General features: G+C 38.7%; 1 protein-coding gene across 1 annotated transcript in view; it reads right to left on the bottom strand.

Moving 5' to 3' along the window:
* Positions 1-3,257: 3,257 nt before the first annotated feature.
* The window catches only part of EFNA5 (ephrin-A5), a gene marked incomplete at its 5' end in the record, with an annotated part of 35,850 nt that continues 23,367 nt past the window's right edge, over positions 3,258-15,740 (bottom strand). The window contains 3 exons of the mRNA XM_008949488.1: positions 3,258-3,510; positions 8,021-8,101; positions 8,509-8,574. Coding sequence (XP_008947736.1) covers positions 3,389-3,510; positions 8,021-8,101; positions 8,509-8,574 — 269 coding nt within the window. The remainder of the gene's footprint in view (positions 3,511-8,020; positions 8,102-8,508; positions 8,575-15,740) is intronic.

Raw genomic sequence — 15,740 nt, 5'->3', positions numbered from 1 at the left:
ACTCATCTACTCTCAGTACCTCCCAAATTTGTTTCTAGTTCTTTTGGAACCAAGCACATACATCTATCGCACATGACACTGGCAAGATCCACTCTGGAAAAAACTATACATGGAAACAAAACCAGAAGAAAAACAGGAGAAAAAAAAAACAAAAAAAAACCAAAAAGAAAGAAACAAAATAACAGAAGAGTTGTTATATCCCCAAAGCCTTTTTAAGAAACAAACATGATACAAAAGAACAAAAACTAACACAGAAACCACAGGGCTCCAACATCAGACCTTTAAACACTGAGGACAAAACATTGGTCATCAAAAGTCATGCTGTTCCAGGTCTTGACATTGTGAAGTCTTGCAATTGATGAACGATTTTCAAAGATGAGTCCTGTATGCTGCAGTGTCATGGCCACTTGTCTCTCAGTTCTCAGCCATGATCACACTTGATGCTTCAAAGCTCTGTCTTGTAATCAACGTGTGATTTTAATATCCTGAAAATTTATTGTTCTCACTTACAAAAGACATAAGAATCAAATTAATACTTTATTATCAAACACTATATACAACAGAGGTTGCTAATAATACAGAATTTAAACATAGCTTGAAGTTCTTCTGGTCTTTCCTTTGCCATCCAAGTAAGTACAGTACAAAACAATATTCTAAACTAACACGAAATGTTACCTTGTCTATTAAGGATACACAGTATCCACTAAGCTGACTGATCCCTATTTTCCTCGCTTCACATTGCAACGCCCTTGGCAGCCAGGAGTGTGGGTCACAGGAGTTAAGTAACCCACCTAGACTGAGGGACAATCAGTCCCTCAGACTTAAGCTGGGGCAAATAAGGGGGAAGGAAGCAGAAATCTTCTTAATTTGCACTGATACCTGCATTTAAAACACCCATAAATTTGCCACACAACACAAAGCCCATCAGTATTTATGCCCTTGGTACGACTGGGATTGACTGATGCCACCAAGTATAGAACTGACGGTGTCTGGTACGCCCCCAGCCACTCCACACCGGGCAGTGCACAGACCCGTCTCGCCGCTGCACCACTTGTGTTGCTCCTCATCTACCCAGCAAGGTTCTGTGATAAAATGAAGGGGAGAATTTCACCACGGGTAACACTAGTGAAAATGCTTTGCTGTGGATAAACCTAATTCTTGAACTCTGAGGTCATTCAGAGACAAAGGAAAGAAAAATGAAGTCACCATTTCTGCATGAAGTGGGTGCTACTGGTACGACTGCCTGCAATTGCTGTGAATCATTTTAATGTGGTTACCTGTCATGCAGTATTATCTGTACTTTGGTTAATAATCCATTTGATAAGGTGCATCCTGATGAAGCTCACCTCATCCAAAGCTTAATTCCTACCTACGGGAAGCATTACTGTGTGTACCAAGCACATCCACATTAAGGAGAGAAAAGTCCCAGAGAGGCTGGGACACGACGTTGACTCCCCTCACTGTTTAGGTTGTGTATCGCCATTGTGTGCACCTCGTGCTACAGGAAACTTCCCACTCTCCTTCTGTCAGCACAGGCCCTGCACTAACAACCATGCCAGACGACACCAGGCAAGCCCAGATCATGGTTTAGCATGCATAGATCTCCCTTTGCATGTTATATTTATTTCCCCCTTTTCTCCTTTTTTGAATAGTTGGCTGCTTCAACGTCTGGAAAGCTTCTCTTCATTAAAAAAAAACAAAGCCCACAAATTGCTGTTCATTAATGGCATCTCTCAATTTTGTTACAGTAGACCTTTTCTTCAAAACTAGTATGGACAACTCTTGTTTTTTTTCCTGAATGCACTCTATTTTTTGTTTCACATTTAACAAAACCATCACAGTTTTTGCTAGAAAAGCTCTGTTTCAGTCTTGGTATGGTGTTTCCCTGATTATGCTTAGCAGTCCAAATTTCCTGGCAGCCTAGCTAAAAAATACCCCAAGTTTTGCACTTCCTGGCAAATGACTTTTTAAAGTTCTGTGTTAGCCAAGGCTTAGATTCCTTTAACAGGGTCACTCCCAATTCCATCAAACAAGACAGTCCCTTTTCCTAATTGCATCAAGGGTTACCACTTCTCTCACATGTTTAAATAGGACAAGCATATACACTCACTCTCAGCATAAAGTATATCTAAATAATGTATTTTCTATTCTAGTGGATTTTTTAAAAAAATATTTTGTTAAGTCTTTGGGAGCCCATCTAGTTTATCTCTGGACGATAAACACGTTTCCTCTACTCTTCAAACTGCGCTGGAAGGGGAAAAGATAAAAAATCAACACTTGAATTCATATTCCACGCTTCTTTTCTTTCCCCTTACCAAACAGTGCTACTAGACTGTCCTGGCTTCTTCTACATGTGATTTATTCCCATGACTGAAGAACTTGCAAGAGAGACAAATCAAGAGCACCCTGGAGATCCTGCGTCCCAAATATGTTTCCTCTGGCCACTGATGTCCTAACACCCAGAGCAGCATCCAAGGCTATCAGCTACTAAGTCAGTGCTGGGGAAGGTCACTTCATTCTCAAAAGTGCCTCTGCATTTCAAGAAAAAAATTGTAGCACCACGGTGATTTGTTTCAAAATAAAATAATCCGGTGTGCATTATCCCCTTAAAACGAAATAACAGAGGCACTCACACCCCCAGTGAAATTTCCTAAATCTGACCTTGCCTGCTGTGTGCTAACACTCCTAATAATACTAGCTAACTTCCTCCTCCCACCAAAGACAGCATTTCTACTCGTGTGCACAAATTCTACTGTCAAGGATGTTTCAAGACAGTCGTATGAGAAACATCATCTTTCCCTTTCAGAAGCCTGTTCATTTAGAAGCTCCTGAAGGAAACAGTGTTGTATTACATCTGTTCTTAATATCTCCCCTCCAGTACTGACATGGTGACACAATGCCTTGCATGATCATCTTATAGTGCTGAATGAGAAGGCATAAATATTGTATCAGAGAGAAAAACTCTCCCAGGCTTTCACTTACTCTTCTTATCCTTCACTGACTGCATCTGCCACTATTCTTCCTTGTCCACATAAGGATGACACAGTGAGCTAGCAGAGGTGACTTCTTAAAGGAGAATGCAGAGGAAAATAAGAATCACTAGTGTCACTATTATAGTTTGGCATTTTCATTTGGAGTCCTTTTATTTATATGGAGGGGTTAAGAAAGTCACAAGGTAGGTAGGGACGGGTGCTGAAGCTAGTTATCCCCTTCAAATTTTTGCTGAGTTCAGGCTAAAAGGGAGAAAAAAAAAAAGGGAAAAGGGAAAAATAACAATTTGACATCTGCAAAAACAATAAAGTCCCTTTCCTGGGATGAGCAGTTAGGTGGATCTTTGATGTTCCAAGACCCTGATATTTTCTGCGACAGGCTGCCGGAGCATACTGTGCTATAATATCAAAAGCACTGCCAGGAGGAACACGAGAGTTGCCAGAAGCCGGCTGGGTATCCTTGGTGTCTGTGCCGCGTTCTCGCCACGGGATGGCTCGGCTGACTCGTGTACGGTATCATCTGTTCAAACAGAAAGCACACATTCCAATGAGATTTTGCATCCTTAATAAACTCTCACTGAGCCGACAACCGTAAGTAGATTTCAGTGCCTTTCTGAAATAGGGCAATGAACCTTGTGCTGTCATGGACTCCCACCAGCGTGTAATACCTCATTATGTAACCGACTTGGGGCCAAGTCCTGCACTTCTTACTGGCAGAACTCCCACCGAAGACAGGAGGAGCAGAAAGTAAGTCTGATTTCAGCAGATTGAGGAAGGAAGGATTCCTCTTCTAATAAAGCCTTGTAGCTCCAGCTGTGGATGGCTCATTAGATAGCGATGTCAATAGGGAGGGAGCTAAATAAAAACACCTGATTTTCAAAAGGGCTTGAAGAACAGTTGCACGTGCTTAGAATTAATTTCGTGGTTAATCCTCTTACCGAGTTACAGATTTTGGCTCCTGAATTTGAAATGACAGCATGTAAGCCCAGGCACATTTTCCACTTCCACGCATAAAATATTCACTGAGGTATACAACATCTGGAGATGCACACAGCGGACGTAAGTCCAGTCTCCCTTTCTTGAAACAGAATTTTAAAGGCTAACACATGACCATCTCTGATTTTATAGAACACACACTCGGTCTGGAAAATCTCACAGGTAGCCAACTACCTTTTATGGTACACAAAATACAGATTTACACACATCTTGCTAAGACTAAAGAAAAAAAGAACCAGCTGAGTTGGGAAAACATGCTTATACATTAGTGGCAGAAGAAAACAGTGGCAAATTCCAAATTTATGATACCTAATAAACCTCTGTTTAGTTTTTGTAAACTGAAGATCAGCCTTAAAGCCGTAGCTTGTAACACACGGAAATGGTAGGTAAAGGCATATTCAACTCCAGCATTGTTATAGGTGTGGTATTTTTCTCTGCAAAGCCCTCTCCATCCACAGCTATCTCATCTAGTTATTTTAAAAGTAAACTGTCTGAGGCTTGCCATAAAAAGTCAGCTCTGGGTTTGAATTTTCTAAGTACTAAATGAATGAAATAAGCTAGACCTGTTCAGGAAGTGTGAAGTGGTCTCAAAATATATTCCTAAGCTATTTTAGCGTGCCTAGGTTTCCAGGAAAATTAATGTTATCTCACTACTTAGTGTAATAAGCTCCCCAACTTTATGAGAGATGTCGACATATACTATGATGTATCTGTCCTGTAGCTCCCATCTCAACAAACTGCACTGCCAGCATTACATGTGGTGAGAGCTGTGCAGTTCCAATTAAAGGCACCAAAGGGAGAGAGATTCAGGACACTGGGATCACCACACTGCTTGGGCACAGCCTTTCACCTTATTTAGCTCTAGCCAGAAACAAAGATTCCTCGCATTCACACCCTTGACACTTTGCACAAAAGCAGGTCGAGTACTTAGCATAATTTAGGTTAACAGGCTCTTCAGACCCCACTCAGATACACAGCAAGACGCACTGTGAGCTGGATAAGCAATTTATTGTTTGTTGGGGTTTTTTTTGTTGTTTTTTTTTTTTGTTTTGTTTTCCAGCACTGCTTGATGCTACAGTTGTCAGGTTCATCAACAGGCCTTCAGTGCTGCTCAAGGCAAAAGTATGAACAGCAAGCACTGATCTGCTGTAAATACATTCACTTTGTAAGAAATGGACATCATCCAATGAAAGTCCCACTGATGTCAGTGGGAAAGACTGGCTGGAATCACTTTGGTTACAGCTTCTCACCATGTACAGCAGGGAGATCCTGCCAGGCACTTCAGCTCTGAACAATACCCCAGTATTTTTCTTCCAGAATTATTCCAGAGGAATCTAAAAATTTCAGTGAATGCTGGCTACTGAAAGGTGCTAGTACCAGTGGCTGGCTGTCAGTACCAAAAGCTGTTTAAAATTTCACTCCTGTGCTTTGGTGATGCTGCAGTGGGAATACAGTACCTCAGAAGAGCAGCTTCCCAATTAAATCATACTCCAAGACGTTATGGGGGAAAAATATCCCTGTTCTAACTGTCAGCTCTATCTCCTGCTATATATTTAGTCATCTCTTCACAATTTGGAAACATTTACTCACTGCTGATGAACTAAAACTACAGAGGAGTATGATGCACATTACCTTCTACCTCTTCCATCATCAGCAGAATTGCAAATAAGTCTGAATTCGCAACATCGAATGTTAACAATTTTGCCCTAATTACATCTGTGAGTCAGCACTAAAACACAGTACAGCAGAACGAGTGTAGAGCAGTAATAAATCCTCATTCTCTTTGACTATCCGATACTGCCATGACTGGAACACTGGCTACTGCTAAAAAACAAATCAGCAAAAGAAACCCTAAACTAAAAAGATGACTTCTCTTAAAATGTAAAATAGAGATCTTCTGTGATGTCACTTTTACAAAGCCACTATTCACAGAAGTATTAATTTGCACATAACATTAAGAGGTTCCTTTCAAGAAATCATCCGAGTTTTCTGTTAATGCAGTCTCAAGATTTCTGCACCTGCATATTAGAGCACACAATTCATCTGTGGTTCTCATAACCATTTTACAAATTTAATTTTCCTTGGAGGTGCGGAGTTATAACACTGCACAGTCTTTAATGCTTGGGGAAAAGGTTTTGCTTGATTATAAACACTGAAGGCGACTGATGAAAAGGACAAAATTCCTGAGTAAAATCTGGAAGTTCAGTGCTAAAGACTGGGAATACCAGCAGTAATTAGAAAAAAACCCCGTATTTTTAGAGCCATGAATGTTCCAGGTCACAGAGCTTTATGTCATATGCTTCAGGTATAATTTTCCACATGTTCTCAGCTGTGATTTTTGTTCAGTGACTTTTAATTTTTATTATTAAGGAGGAAGAGAAGGAGAGGACAGGAATATGGCAAATTACTTTCATCACTTCTGAAACAAGTGTGATCTCTATAGACCAGTTTCCCACAAACTCCTGAACAACAGCAGTGGAATTCCAAGGGTTCATAAATGAAGGAAATGGTGATTTTTAAAATAAAGGTGACAGTAAGTAATCTGTTGAACATGACCCTCCTGCCTCCCAATTCTTCTGTCTGCTGTGGAAGAAGACAGTGGCAGGTTAGGGGAGAGCACAGAAGCAGAAGATCCACCTCAGAGGCAGGTAAATTAGTACATGACACAGACCACATGCAACAAGATCCACCAAGGCAGCAGCAAATCTAACGGGATAAGAACAGAAAAGTGTAACAGCAGTCAGCAGTTCTGGTAATGACTGATTATCTATGGTGAATGGTCTGGTACCTAAACTTCTCATTAAAGCTATTATTTCCTCCTGGTAACATGAACAGTACTTTATTGCAAACTGCAGGATGTTCTCTGTGTAACTTTGGTTCCCTGGTTTGCCTTCTGATTCCTAATGATGTGCTTTTCTGATGGTGCTAGTTATGTATAGTCACAGAATGGGAAGTGAGCACCAGTGCCGAAAAAAAGTGCTCAGCAAGTTCACTAAGATCGAGTATTACTTGGATGATCCATTTTTCAAACCAACAACAGGAGGAAAAAAAAAAAAATCTTGGTAATCTGTTCGGGGTACGAACTAAATGGTGTATGTAATTTTTTTTCTGTTATAATTTGTTTATTTGCCTGTGTATTTTAATTATTGAAGCTTGAACACAACAATGTGTGTGCAGCTTGTAGGTACATATAAAGCAAACAGGTAGTACTACTACTGCAAATACTTTTCCTGCATATCTACCTAATTTCAATGTCATGAACCATCCCAACTGAAGCTGGTGGGATCACTCACACTCCTAGAATGGAATATGCTTCTACCTGTCATAAACCTCAGCCATACAAACAATACATACACACTTTCCACACAGAGACATCATGGTGGAGGTTAATGTAACTTTGCCATGGGCAGATGTGGGGCTTTATCATAGCAAGCATTATTGTTGTTATTAAAACAGTGTTTTGCAAAAAAGACAGAATAGCCACCCCAAAACTTGTTTGCTTCAGTGAAAAAAAGGATAGGAATTTACATCACTCTTTGTGTGTATATGTACAAACGTATATAATTTTAAAGGACTTGATTTCTTACTTAGACACTGCCAGCTGCATGCTTGTATCATGCAACAGCATTAAACAGTGGTTCTCTTCTTCTGAAAGTCTTCTGAAACCACATAATAAATGATGTGTGCCCATTTAATTTAATTCTAAAACTTGGGGCGCAGTTAATAGCGTTTTGCTAAGATGCTGGTTGTTTGGAATGGATGGGCCAGTGACTTCAGGATATTGGTGAAAGTTTCACACTGGCACACACCATATTTATTAAACCATGTCACCCAAGAGACAAATAAAACAACACTTTTCCTCCTCTGCATTAAGCCAGGACAGAGAGAATATATCACAAGTAATATCAGCACTGCTAGAACTGTGCAAAAGCAGAGCAGTTGTACCATGCAAAGCATGCAGAAAGAAGAAAAAAGTACCGAAGCACCAGAAGGATACACGTATTTGTTAAAAGAGATTCTCTAAGCATACTAACCTGCTGGTTCTAATGAATTTTCTACTTTGTCGTTAACATCGAAAACACGATCATGAACACCTATAGTTTTCATACAGCTGTCTATAACAAAAATAGAGATAACAGCCAAATATGTTAGTGAAACACCCTTAAACTCCCCACTTCCCTTTTTTTTCTCTCCTTTTTTCCTTTACTATATATATAAGCATATTTATATCTTAAAGTCTGTGGCACTTGCCCAAATGCCAGTGTAGTCTTCTATTTCTACAACAGTTTAAGAAACAACAAGTTAGCGACTGCTTTGTAATTAAAACAAAGCCTTATGAAAAATGATAAGAAAATAACACAGATGTTGCTATACAGAACAGACACACAAGATCTAACAGTTAATAAAAAAAAAAAAAAAAAAAAAAAAAAAAAAAAAGAAAAGATTTACTGCTGTTTATTAGACCACACAGTAAAGCATGCGCTACAAAGCCACCCTCAAAAGCTTAATCTCAAGAACTTACTTGCTGGTCGCACAAAAACTTTAAGCTTTAGACAGGATCTCCTTCCATTATCTGGAATTGCAGAAGCTGTAAATGGGAAAGAAGGAGAGACAAGTGGAAGACAGTGAAAATGTAAACAATATTTTGTGCTAAAATAAAATATCCTTTAACTTCACTTCATTTGAAGGGCTAGACATGTGTCAGCCTTTGTAAGGACTTCAAGTACACAAAGTAGCTTGATTACGCAAAAGCAGCGGAAGAACTGCAGATTTTATTTTAATCTCTCTTTTATTTTGCACAGAAGAAGTGAAGCACATGGTATTTTCAATGTTTCGTTCTCTCCTTTCACCTTTCCTCATCTTTTTCAAGAGGATTTTTAGTATGGTTTCTGCTGTAATGTAGACGTCTACTCTGAAAAATTACACTTCTTAAAATTTAAAACCACACAGAGAAAAGCCAGTCTTAAAACTCTAGGCCATAGGCTACAGCAACCCAAAAAGGAATGTAAAAGCAAAATGACACTGAAGGTGACAATGCTAAAATTAGAACTATGTATATACTTCCACATAAGTAGAAATATACACCATTAAATTCTACAGTAGTCTGCCTCCATATGCTCCAATACATCTGCCTTTGCTGAGAAAATACTTCAGCCAAAACATGATTCCCTGTGTTATATAACTCACCAACCAAACCCAGCTTATTCCCTCTTTCTGCCATCCCTTTTAATTTTCAATTCAAACGTATTTCATTTTAAGAGTACTTACTGTACTAGGAGAGAAAGAATAAGTGGAAACAATACATCTAGCAATTATGCAACAGCTCATACACATAAGACTAGTGCTAGCACCTAATTTTTTACCAGGAATAAGAGCTGCTGCAAAAACTTCCTTTCTAGACCTGCGCTTTCCTCAAAATACTTGATTATAGGGAAATACTCCTGCCTGTTACCACAGACTGGACTCCTTAGTGTATTGTCAGCCAATCTGAACACAATGGTAACTTTCATCAAGGTCTGCAATTCTGAAACGGTACATCGGCCTAAAGTTCAACATGCACGCTGGCAACCAAGCAACCTGACCTGCACATGCAGATTTTTACTTGTGAAAATCCATTTGCATATACAGTTTTAATGCTGTGGTTCTGCACCTGTTGGGAAGTGCTTGAAAAGTTGTTTCCCTCTTTTAATCAAAATACAAAAGTGTGAAGAAATGATGCTCCCCCCTTCACAATGACAAGCAGTTAAGAAGTGTTAGCAGCTGGCTTTGCTATAGGCTCTCACTAAATCAAAATCAGAAAAACTCCCTCTGTTGACATTTACAGTAAGTGGTGTGTTATCTAGAGCACAATATTTGCACTCTGTGGTTTTATATTCAGGAAGTTGTGTCCTTTCTGTGGCCTTCACTGAATATACACAACTGGCTAAATGCTTTGCTCAGACTGAACAGACAGTTGTAGATTTCTCAAAAGACAAGAATCCTATAGTCATTACCACATTACTAGCATAAAGGTGGAAATAACATTTGCAACATTAGCCGGAATAGTCCCTACAGTAATTTTATCACTAATGGATCTTTCCTCCTCAAAAATTATTTCAGAAGTGCATCAGGACACACATTTATTTAAAGGCAAGTTTTATGCTTACATGCTGTTGTTTATGTCCATAAAGGAGCATGTTCTGTTCACTGCTTTTTATTACAATACTCTGCTAGACAGTGACTAACTAGGATACCAAGAAGCCAGAAGTATTCTACCTGGAAGAACAGAAAATCATTGCTTTGTATATATAAAGTTTTTATGTATGCATCATATTTGCACACACGTAAGAGCAAACAAGAGCTAGTGGGTTGCCATGTTTTTTTTAAGAAAAATATTAATATTTGTTCCTTGCCTAAGTATTTTTCTACCAGTGCTTACATGGGTTTGCAACTATAGACTGTATCATGAAGTGCAGTCCTACTGCAACCATACCAGTTGCATTTAAATCGGCCTCTTAGAAATTGATGCCATTTTAACAACAGGTATGAAAATGTGCTTTTTCCTTACCAGGGAAATTATGTACTGTCAGTGTTTGCCATAAACCCAGAAAGGTTCCTCTTTAATAATTTTTTTACTCCTCCAGAAAGAATAATAAAGAATTAAAAAAAAAAAAAAAAAAAAAGACATAATTGTTCTCGTCTCACATCTGCCTCAACAACCAAGACCAAGGTGATGAAGGGACACACTGCAGCCTCTCTGGCATTCCTAGAAAAGTAAGAACCACCAAACTGCATGGTTGCAATTTTTTTTTTTTTTCCTCCTTTCTTTCTTTTTCCCCTTCCCTCTCCATTCTCCTCTTCATTTTCAAAGAAAAAACACAGACCAGCTGTGGTTTTTGCCTGTAATTAAGACCCACAAGAAAGAGTCAGGTTGGCTCATATCATCTGTTCTCTCACACATTGCAGTAAGTTCATCAATACCATTCTGTTCTCTTCCTTGCTCTCTTTATTCTGCAGTGTTTTCACCAGTATCCTATGAAAACCCCACGTGTTGAATTAAGATGTCCAGGACATGATGGCAACAGCTGGCTTATTTTTCCCCCTCTCTTTCAGCAACAAGCTGAAGATGCATTTCCTCTGAATGTTAGGCACACCACACTTGCTCTCAGCTACAAAAAGCCAAGAATTCTCATTAAATTTGGGGTGGTTTTTTTGTAAGTTAATGCCTTGAAGCTTGATCTCAACTTGAAGTTTTAAGTCCTATTCAGGATCTAAGGGTAAGAAGGAGCAAAGTGTCACCAGAAGGAAGTTCAGGGGTTTTAAGGTGTTTTAATTCCCTGGAAAGGTGGGTTTCTAATGCAGCAGAGCCTGGCAGACTCCTTGACACTCTTTTGCATGCTTGCATGAGAGCACCATTGCTGAGCTCGAGAAAGAAGAGAGACCTACTGCTTGTCAGCTGGGATCTGTGAAAGTTGCTTCCCAGATAAAGCATTGCTGCTGTTGCTACATTCAACTGAAATTAACTACAATGTAAGGAAGCATTTCCTTCCTAGGTGGTACAAAGGGAAATTTCATTCTCCTTTCTGCACAAAAGCAGGTTAGCTCCTAAGGCTTTGGTATAAGGCTTTTCTATTCACCCATTTTAAAGGTGATATTAGCTATAAAATAGAGTCCAGTTCTGAGAGCAAGAAGCCTCTGATGCTAATAGAACCTGTCCCAAGCAACACTTTCAATTTCAAAAGCAAAATTCACAAGGGAAAAAAAAGTCAATTGAAGCCTTGCTGCACAACAAAAAGACACCTTTGGGAAAAAAGATCTCTTGTAAGAAGCAAAAGAGGTTATATCTTCCTTTTTTTCTGTGAATGATATTAGAATCCAAAAGGTCTGACTGGTTTAGTTTGTGTTAGGAAGAATCACAATGAAAAAAAACAGAAGAGGAACTCTTCAGTGTTGCTAGTTCCTATTGTCATTATATTAAGTATGATACTTCACTCCTTCCCTGCCCCACCTCACCTTTACCAGCAACTTCATAACAAGCTCCTGGGTCTCTCTTTTAAAGAACGTGTTTTAGACTTCATGGTTACACAGTGTATTGAGGTTAGAAGGAAATGCACACTAAAATCCCTCTGAAATCACAAGATACATGAAAACACTTCAACGATTATAAAAATAACTGGTTGGATTTCTTCATTTTAGTTTTTTTTAATACTCCACGATTCAGAAGAAATTCAAGTCATGATCTCTGTATTCTTGAGCTGAAAATTCCACATCCAGTAGTTGCGCTAGGAAAAAACAATGCAATGCGCTGCTGCACATACAACTGGATCCAATCTGGATCCAAATATGGTCCATAAAGACAAATTAGATTAAAAAAATTCTGTCTTCTCTGAACCACTTCTAGTTACCATTTTTATACCCTGTAAGGAAAGGGAAGAGAGTGAAGAAAATTAGTCTCTCTCCTCATCTAGAGCCAAACCATAAATATTTCATTATTTGCTATTTATATTAATATATAAGATATAAATAACAGGTTAGGTCAGAAGAGTTATTCAATGACTGCAGGAAGACACAGAGAGAGAACAAAAAGTTACGTACACAGAAAACAGTGTGGGTTATTTTCTCCAACAGTTTTGCAGTTGAATTTGCTATCTTAAATCAAAAATAATCCTTAAAGGAGTCATCAAGATCTGGCCACAGGAGCCTACAAAGCAAGCTAATTAAAAAGGAAATGTATAAAAAGAAAAGGTATTAAAATTTCAAAAGAATGTGCCTATCAGGACCTGCTAGCCATATGACAAAAGTTGTAATTATTTCCTTTCCTAAGACAGACAGCAATTTTTTTGGCAACTATCTGAGGCTCAGTTTCTAACCTAAGAGCAAGTTATTAGGATGCCACATATAAAAAGTGTCTCAACCACCCTATGTACTGATATTCATATGTAACCAGTGGTTTCCTCTGCTTGCTTCCTCACTCATTCTTAGCTTTCTAATTAAAGCAATGCATCTCTTCCTAAAACACAAGTTCTGACAGAGGAAAAAAAAAATCATACATGCAATTCAAATCCTCACTTAGCACTACAAAAATATATTTAATATTCAAGGCATAATCCACTATGGGCCCTATTAGACAGCAAAACTGGAATGTTCTGGTGTACATATTGCGCTCCATTTATCTGTGTCACTAAGACAGTGCCTTTGCTTTAGAACAGAAGGAGACTCGTAAAGAAGCTTCCTTTCCTCAGGCAGAAACCCAAAATCCCCCATCTCACCATCCTGACATAACATGCTGCAGACACTCCGTTAGATGGTAATTCTTCTACTATTTTGTATTTACTATTGCCAGTTCACTTGGAGTATTCTCTGATGGATTACAAAGGAGTGTTCATGAAACACCGTGGAGACAAGTCAGTCCTCACTACTTTTTTTAAAACTGTGATGAATATTTTCTTATACTCTCTGCTACGATGTCCAGCAAAGTGGGTCTTGTTGTAGAGAAGATCTGAGAAACGACACCAAGATCTCCCCTCAGCTCACTGCAGATACACTACTACCAACACCCTCTGTGTGTTAGACAAATGCTAGCACTCTACCACAAGCACTGAACAGACTGGTTCAGACTGGGGAGCCAATAGAGAATTGCTTTTTAGCTTCCCCCCAGTACACTAACTTGAGATGCCATGTGCATCTATATATGATGCATCTTTATCATATTGCTGGAGTAAGCACCTAACACACACTGCGCAGTCAAAAGTGTTGCACATGTAACTTCTGCAATCAATCACTTGGAGAAACACCACAAGAGAGAACCTGAAGCAACCCCATATATGGGACTCTGCGCGCTGCAAATCAGAAACTCATGTTTACCCAGTCCTTCCACTCTCTTAGTCCTGCAAGTTACAATCTTTCAGAAAAAAATTTTTATAGCTGTGATTTGCCTCTAGCCCTTTCAGGCACAATACCACTCCCATTAGTCAAATCCAATATACAGGTAACCTTATACAACCTGCAAATCATAATTCCACCAACGTAAAGTGTTTTAGCATTCAATATCCTGTGTCAGCTATAGAGCTTTAGAAAGTTTCATTTTTAAGAACAGTCATCTGCTTCTTTCTTTGTAAAGAAATGAGTATGTGTGAGAGCATTAAAAATGCAGTTTTCCATTATGTTTGCCACAGGCAGTATTTCTCAATTTGTGCAAGTCAAAAGAAAAAATAGCCTATTAGTTGTTAGAAGAGCTGAGCCTTTCCCCTGTAGGTTTTCATGTGATTTACCATACAACACAAATGTATGTAAATTAGCCAGGTAAATGCAGAATTAGTTATTAATATTCTTCTCACAGTTTAGACTGAAAAAAGTTACAAATTTGCATAAATGGTACAACTGAAAAAGTCAGCTAGAATTTAATGAAATCAATAAAACATTCCTTTGTGTGCATACATGAAGTAAGACCCGTATCTAAGGACAGTGAAGGGGTCCTCTAAAATTATTTATCACAAAAGAATCTACCTGAAAGGATTTACTGATCATTTTCTCCCTGTAAGTGTTAGAAATTAAAACCAGATAAATAATAGTCCTATGGAAAACCTAGCTTTCACCAAGACTTGAGTTTAATTTTAAAAAGTCTTTGCATGTCTGCTCTCTCCTTCCAACATGGCTCCATTCTGAGAAAGTTAAAATATTGAATGTCCATGACTTACTCGTTCTTCAGACCTAATAATTAAGCACACTTCCTCAGTAAATCATGACTAAACTTATGTATACCTTTGCTATAGTTAGGTCTACCATCTCTCTGTATTTAATCATCATGAAGATGAGATCACTGAAACAAATTACTGAGCAAGTTAAAGACTAAGGAATCTTAAGCCAACAGACAGAGAGAGAGAATCTTGTCTGGAAAATCACATGATCTAGGATTGCCAACACTTGAAAACTAAGAAAAATTACCTAAAAAGGAAAATAAACAAATAAACAAACATATGCAAGGTGACAGCTAATACTGCCTATCACTTAATACAGGAAAAAGTACTATGAATATTAGCATTTCCAAATGAAGTTTTAACATCCACAGCATTAACAGGGCAGCTAATAAAAAAAGCATATTTTGCTTTAGTCTTGCACGCTCAACGACATTTCTATGAAGTGAAGGTTAAACCAATCACACCGTGTTTCTGCGCTCATCTCTCTGTGTGCCCACACATATGCACACCCATAGTCTGTACTTCATGCAACACGTAAATCACAAAGTGCACAGTAGTGGAGATAAGGATGATAAAAGCTATGAGCACAACAACAAAAGGATTGTGAAATAATACTTTTATTTCCTTGTGCCTTGTGCTTACATATCTGTTTGAAGGATGCATGGAATGAAAGCAGATTACATATCAAAGTCACACAACCCAAAATCTAATTTTTATTCTAAGAGATGTAAAACTGGACTTCCAGGTTAATTAAGCCATTTGTCCAGTATTTGCTCTTAGCATGGTCTAGCCCCATTAAGTCCCTCAGAAAGGTCCCTTATCTGCTCTAGAGGGTAATTTAATGACAAGACTTCTCCGTTGTTGGTCTAGCTGGTGTATCTGAGTCAGATGTTTCCAGTGCAGAACATCAAAACATCACAAAGCTCAGTCCTTCACAGTGCTGGGCACCTCCAGGGGTTAGCAGCACCTCAGGGCTCACATGAGGCAGAGAGCTTCACTTCGGATCCAGTCCAAAGGTTTATTATCATCATACTGTTATCATATGTTCTCCCAAGTTGTCAAGTCCAGTTTAGCTCAG

This window comes from Merops nubicus, unplaced genomic scaffold, assembly GCF_000691845.1.
Source record: "Merops nubicus isolate BGI_N331 unplaced genomic scaffold, ASM69184v1 scaffold13151, whole genome shotgun sequence".
In the NCBI taxonomy this organism is placed as follows: Eukaryota; Metazoa; Chordata; class Aves; order Coraciiformes; family Meropidae; genus Merops; species Merops nubicus.
Note: the sequence above shows the minus strand (reverse complement) of the source record. Positions and strands in the feature narration are given on the sequence as shown.